We start from the raw sequence: 6602 nt of genomic DNA on the forward strand, positions 1-6602 counted from the left end.
GAGAGAAGGCCACACAATAACAGCCAAGATAGCTGAATTCATCGCGTTGGATGACCAGCCGTTATCTGTTACCTTTTCTTCTCTTGATGCATTGCATAAAGATCGGATCGGGAAAAATCGGTATCGGCAGATTGTCAAAATCAAATGATCGGAATCGGATCGGGAGCAAAAAAAGGTGATCGGGATATCCCTAGTTATAATAATAATAAAGGTAATTCTATAGCGCTTTTCCTGGTGCTCAAAGACACTTTACATCCAATCAGAATCAGAACAAAGAAAACAGGAATCAGAAACAGTAGTCCTAATGCAAGTGTGAGTAAGGGGGGGGTTGTTGCGTGAGTGAATCAGTGAGTTAATCAGCCCGTATCAAACAAGACATTACTCTTTAAGAAAAAGGATGTTGCCGGTTGAAGAGCTTTTTTCTAGTTCTTGGGCACGTATAACCACGAAGCAATCAGCAGACACTCGAACACTCAACATATAAAATACCAGCACATTTCAACTCTGAAATAACTTCCCGTGTTTGCTGTAAACATGTTTTGCTCCACGGGAAAGAGAGTTTAGGTCTTTCCCGTATGAGTAAACAAAAACACCTAAAATAATTTCATTGTCTCAATGTGGCACTTTATTCATGTGTGACAGAAATGTTTGCCAAGCTAAAACAAAAGGTAGAGAAATGTGCGATTAAATAATGTTTTCTATTCTCGTGCATCTGATAGGTCGAGTAACTATCGGTGCAAATGTAACGACACGTCAACAAAGCAAACTTACTTCAGGGTCTTGATCTGCTCCAGTTTGGTGGCTTTTGGAGAGCCTTTCTCCAGCAGGAGCTTCTCGGTTACCTTCGCCATGATTATCTGAAGAGTTGAAAACCCTGGAGAGAGAGACAACTGTTGAGAATAGCTTCAGTGCCGTCTTGTCCTGTGGGGCTGAGGTCTGCTTCTCCTCTGATGGTGCGTTCAGGTGCTTTATGAACAGCAGGGGTACCGACCACACCCTGAGTGCTCACGTGAAAACAAAGGAGTGAACGAGCAGAAACCTCAAGGTCTTTCTCTCATGGGGTCTGAGTGGAGGGCGAGGTACTCAGGTCTTTTATAACGCTAATGTAGAAGGGGAAATATGTTACAAGTACACTCCTTCATACACAATCTTACTCCATCTGATAGCTGTATGCTACTAAAGGTAAAGTATGTATCTTACTCCACGACATTCATGTAGTGGAGTAAGATACCCCCTGGGCGCTGTGCAATAGCTGCCCACTGCTCCTAGTACTAGCCTCCTGGTACTAGGATGGGTTAAACGCAGAGTACACATGTCACTGTGTGCTCTGCATGTGAGACCATTAAAGAGGGGCTCATCCCTCCCATTTCTACATCAGAACTGTTCCTGTAAAATCTAAGGAAGAGGATTAGGGCCACATGACACACAATTGTGGGATGGAGATAACAAAAGTGTGGACTCTAATTTCAGAAACATATATTTAAGCAATAGCTCACGACAGGCCGTGGTATATGCTCATTATATCACAGCTAAGGGGCGTGGTTCGGCCCGACTGTATACTGTTTTTCTCAGGCGCGGAGGGATACTGACTTGTTGTGAAAAGTAACTTACAATTGTACCCGTGGTATACGGTCAGTATATCACGGCTAAGAACCAATCAGATTGCTTGATTTGACTTGTCCGTTATATAAATATATATATATATATATAACAAAAGCCTTTTCTGTCTACTCTTAGTCACAGGCCCTGATCCTCTTCTGTATAAATCTGATAATGATAAGTATTTATAATAATAAATCACGTATGAAGGACATCTTTCTTCACAACCAGTACTTTTACTTTTCATACATTAGTACTGAAGTATACACTTGATCGCAATACTTCGACTAGAAACAAGAGTATTTTGACATTCATATCTACTGTTCCTAAAGTAAAGGGTCTAAATGCTTCTGCTAACACTGCCTTGTAGATATGCTGTTGTTGTTTATTGTATAAAAAGAGCCTAAGGTTACACCATGGCACAGTTTTGAGGATTAATAGAATCGACAACAACACGCCATGTTGGATTCACTGACTCACATGTATTTGTATTTCTACATTACTACGTAACAACTACAGTCAAGAAACAACTTAATATTGAGTTAAAGAGCAGATTCAGAACATTACACTTCCATAGGAACACTTTAAGTTAGTGTATTTTCCCATATTTGCGGATAAATGTACTTACCGGTGCTTCTTCTGTAACTTTATTAATGAAATCAGTGTCCTGGAAACCGAGCTTTCGCGGGGAAAGTCTACGTCCTTCCGGTGGGCGTGGCTTACGGTGGCTTTAGTAACAAAGGGCTTTTTCACCCTGAGCTCAGCCTGACAGGCACCGTGTAATTCCCACAGGCCATACATTTGACAAAAAAAGTAGAAATATCACAGTGGTCAAAGGTGACCAAGTGGATTTATTTAGCTGTGATTTTAAGATACTTGTTATTTAATTGACTATTTCAATTTGTAACTACTTTATACTTCTATTCCACTACAATTCAGGTTTTTACGACACCTTGTAATAAATGTTTAGTGCTAACAAATAATGGAAATACTCAGTACACCTACTTTAAAATTGTTTATCCCAATAAACAACAAAAAGTGAATTAATCCACTAAAATGTAAATATGATTGAGTGTGTTGAATTCATAGCCCAAACGGTTCGATAGGTGGCGATGTTGAGCTTTCTAGGCAGGTTCTCGACCTACATACTAACAGTAGGAGAAGAAGATGCACAGCCGTAGAAGAAGAAAATGCAGGATGACGGCTCTGCTTCATGCGCCTGTAAAGGCATCCGGCGGTGTTTAAAGTGTGAAAATGTGAAGGGAACAGAACAGCTGGAGGAAAATGAAGCTAAAGTAAGCATATCTGTTTAAAAAGTGTGTTAAAAAGTATGTTTTTATCAGCAGGAAAAGCTGTAGCCTCAGCTAGCTTCGCTTTAACAATAACTACGGAAGCCCTTAATGGACAGTCCACATTTGATCAAAACACACTTTCTCGTTCAAATAAATCACTGTTCCTTATTGTTTTGTGTTTTTAACCATCAGTGGTTCTATAAGGATTAAAATATCTTATTTAAATTATACCACACAGTGTAGAAATATACCAAAATATGACCCCTGTAAAATTATATACATATTTTCCGTGAATTAACAAACGACTTTTGGCCAGAACATACCAAAAGTACTTGTGATGCATAAATGCCCATTTCTAAATAATGCTCATTATATTTTATAGCATAATGAGTGATGTATTAAAGCATCACTAATGTTGCAGCTGGTAAAGCTTTCTATAATACCAGGTGGATTGATCAATAAAACCACGAGATTTATTAGTATGTATTTTTGGTACTTTTAGATGCTGCGATTTTTACTTTAATAAGACTTTTAAAGCGGGTCTTTTACTTGAGTCTTTTTCCACGGTGGTACTACTATTTCTACACGAGTACAGGGTACTTGATATTAAGCAACCAGTCATGCCAACATTCATTACACTGTAATCTGAGTTTTTCAATTTTAACTGTATTGTAATATTATATTTTAACTCTACTATGTATTCTTTTGTTGACCTGTACTTAGATCATGTTTTATAAAGGTGTGTGTGATAGAGATTATGCAATGTTTTTAGTGTGTGTTGATTGTTATGTACCTGCCTGAGGACTGCAGATGGAAATGAGCTATCCATGGTCCTTGTAGAAATAAATACATATTAAACTTCTTCTACACGGCTGACTCTGTATTATTGACAGTCGTGCATATATGTGCCACTGTCTGATAGAATAGAACACGGGTGTCAAACTCAATTTCATTGCGGGCCACATGAGCATTATGGTTGCACTCAAAGGGCCGGTTGTAACTTTAAGACTATATAAAAATACATATATAAATATTTAAAATAATGTATTATTTTACATTATTGCCTCGGCATTGGATTATTATCGGATAGGGTAACAACTTCATAATTAACTACGACTGAAAGCAGAAGTCTAGGGCAAATAATTGCAAGTCTGTGATGCATTGTGGGACATGTAGTTTATGGGCAACCTGCTTCCGTAAATCGCCATGTAACCATATAATAAACAATATATTATTATATTCTTTGCCAGCTCTTGTGGGGCCGCATGAAGTGAAGTCGCGGGCCAGATTTGGCCCCCGGGCCTTGAGTTTGACACCCCTGGAATAGAATATCAGTGAGGCCATCTCTTCTTGTTTTATTGAGAGGCGAAGCCCCTCCCCTTCCGGCGGACCTCCATGGGACCTTATTTCGGAAAATGATGTATTGAAGTCAATGGAGAGAGAAAGATTATCTTTCGATCCCGTTTGAATTGTGCCATGAATTACACATATGATGTTTGTCAATTTAAAAGATAATTTCGCAAGTCAAAAACATAAAACTGTGAAGTAACACTTTGTTTGTGTGAAACCGCTCAATGAACTACATCTCCCATCTCGCACCACACACCAAGACGGCGTCACGTTGAAACATTTCACTTCTTTCTTTCAGAACGAGGCGGAAAGTATTCAAAGAGGTGGAAATCACTCCAAGTCTGGGCGCGTTGAGAGCTGTGCACACACAGGGGAGTTAGTCGGTGCTGTGAGAGCCAGCATGCGGGACCGGGACTCTGGGACTTGTAGTCTTTCTAGCTGCGTATTTTCCATAGTCTTATATTTCAACAGTTTTACGACAAACTGTGACTTTTTTGACATGGAAATGTTTTTTAAATTGACAAACATCATGTGTGGAATTCGTGGCACAATTCAAACGGGATGGAGAGATCATCTTTCTCTCTCCATCGACTTCAATGCATACTTTTCAGAAATAAGGTCCATGGGGCGGAAGTAGAATGGCGGGACTTCGCCTCTCTCTGTAAAGCGTACTCTTTTGTTTCTGTCTCTGAAGGCTGTGCATCGGTTCCGGTACGATCCTGAGACGAGGCGTGCTGTTCCCAGAGATGCCGACTCTTCGTGCTTCCCTTTCCCCGGAGTCTTCCTCCAGGAGGACTTCATCTCCGAGGAGGAAGAGGAGGCACTGATCAGGACGATGGATCGGGACGTTTGGAACGACTCGCAGTCAGGACGCAGGAAACAGGTGCGAGACTTCTGAACGTCTTCAGCACAGAATATGAACATGTGGAGTTTGGTTTTAAACAGGATACCACAGGTCTCAGATTGCAGAATCCCACAATCCCCTCTGGTTGTTGTTGTTGTTGTTGTTGTTGTTATGAATATCTGATGAATGAAACTAAAGTATTTGTTTCTTATCGTTGCAGGATTTTGGTCCCAAAGTGAACTTCAAGAAGCGGAAGGTGCGTCTCAGCAGTTTCTCTGGACTCCCTGCTGTGAGCCGCTCCCTGGTGCTCCGGATGCAGAGCGACGCGTCCTTGGAGGACTTCAGACCGGTGGAGCAGTGCAACCTGGAATACCTTCCCCAGCGAGGGTCCTCCATCGACCCCCACCTGGACGACAGCTGGCTGTGGGGCGAGCGCCTCGTCACCGTCAACATGTTGTCAGACACAACGCTCACGATGTCCCTGGAGGAGGGGCTTAAAGAGGAGGCGGGGCTTCAAGGCAAGTTTATGTTAAAGGTCACCGATCATACAAAATCCTCTTCTTCACGTCTCTTCTACATCAACATGTGTCCCCTCTTCTTCATGTCTCTTCTACATCAACATGTGTCCCCTCTTCTTCATGTCTCTTCTACATCAACATGTGTCCCCTCTTCTTCATGTCTCTTCTACATCAACATGTGTCCCCTCTTCTTCATGTCTCTTCTACATCAACATGTGTCCCCTCTTCTCCATGTCTCTTCTACATCAACATGTGTCCCCTCTTCTTCATGTCTCTTCCACATCAACATGTGTCCCCTCTTCTCCATGTCTCTTCTACATCAACATGTGTCCCCTCTTCTCCATGTCTCTTCTACATCAACATGTGTCCCCTCTTCTCCATGTCTCTTCTACATCAACATGTGTCCCCTCTTCTTCATGTCTCTTCTACATCAACATGTGTCCCCTCTTCTTCATGTCTCTTCTTCATCCAGTGTAAGACCTCTTTGTGTTAGGTGTCCCCCCCCCCCCCAGAGGGCTTCACCTTCGTCTCGTCCAGCCTCCGGCTGAAAGTCACGTGTTCCAAGTGACTGACATTATTCCTTTGATCCTAGTCGAGGAAGTCCAGGTCTCCGTGCTTCTTCCTCGGAGGTCGTTGTTGGTGTTGTTCGGAGAGGCGAGACACCGATGGAAACATTCGATCCGACGGGAAGATATTCAGGATCGCAGAGTGTGCAGCACCTTCAGAGAGCTGTCGGAGCACTTCCTGTCGGGGGGGCGGCACGAGGAGATGGGGGCGAAGCTGCTGGACGTCTCCCTGAGCTTCAGAGGGACGCCTGCATAGAGGCAGCTCCAATGCTGTGTCTGTTCCTGGGACATTTTGTGTATATAATTAATTCAGTTAAAGTGTTTTTATCCATATGTAAGATGTGGGCATTGAAACATTTAACAGATAAACTGGATTGTGTAACATTAAGGAAACACATTATAGAAATACAATAAACAATGTGTATAAAACAGA

The 6602-nt window shown here is 41.9% G+C and overlaps 2 protein-coding genes across 2 annotated transcripts in view; one reads left to right on the plus strand and one right to left on the minus strand.

The window, feature by feature from the left end:
• The window catches only part of lrwd1 (leucine-rich repeats and WD repeat domain containing 1), a 26730-nt gene extending 24407 nt beyond the window's left edge, over positions 1–2323 (minus strand). The window contains exons 1-2 of the mRNA XM_034098771.2: positions 2228–2323; positions 772–874 (exon numbers count right to left, since the gene is read on the minus strand). Coding sequence (XP_033954662.1) covers positions 772–851 — 80 coding nt within the window. The 5' untranslated portion in view covers positions 852–874; positions 2228–2323. The remainder of the gene's footprint in view (positions 1–771; positions 875–2227) is intronic.
• Positions 2324–2733: 410 nt separating this feature from the next.
• alkbh4 (alkB homolog 4, lysine demthylase) lies at positions 2734–6602 on the plus strand. The gene is made up of 4 exons (XM_034098785.2): positions 2734–2894; positions 4936–5124; positions 5306–5603; positions 6196–6602. The coding sequence occupies exons 1-4, from the start codon at positions 2790–2792 to the stop codon at positions 6423–6425; spliced, it is 822 nt and encodes a 273-aa protein (XP_033954676.1). The 5' UTR covers positions 2734–2789; the 3' UTR covers positions 6426–6602.

This window comes from Pseudochaenichthys georgianus, chromosome 14 (genome assembly GCF_902827115.2).
Source record: "Pseudochaenichthys georgianus chromosome 14, fPseGeo1.2, whole genome shotgun sequence".
NCBI classification, from domain to species: domain Eukaryota; kingdom Metazoa; phylum Chordata; class Actinopteri; order Perciformes; family Channichthyidae; genus Pseudochaenichthys; species Pseudochaenichthys georgianus.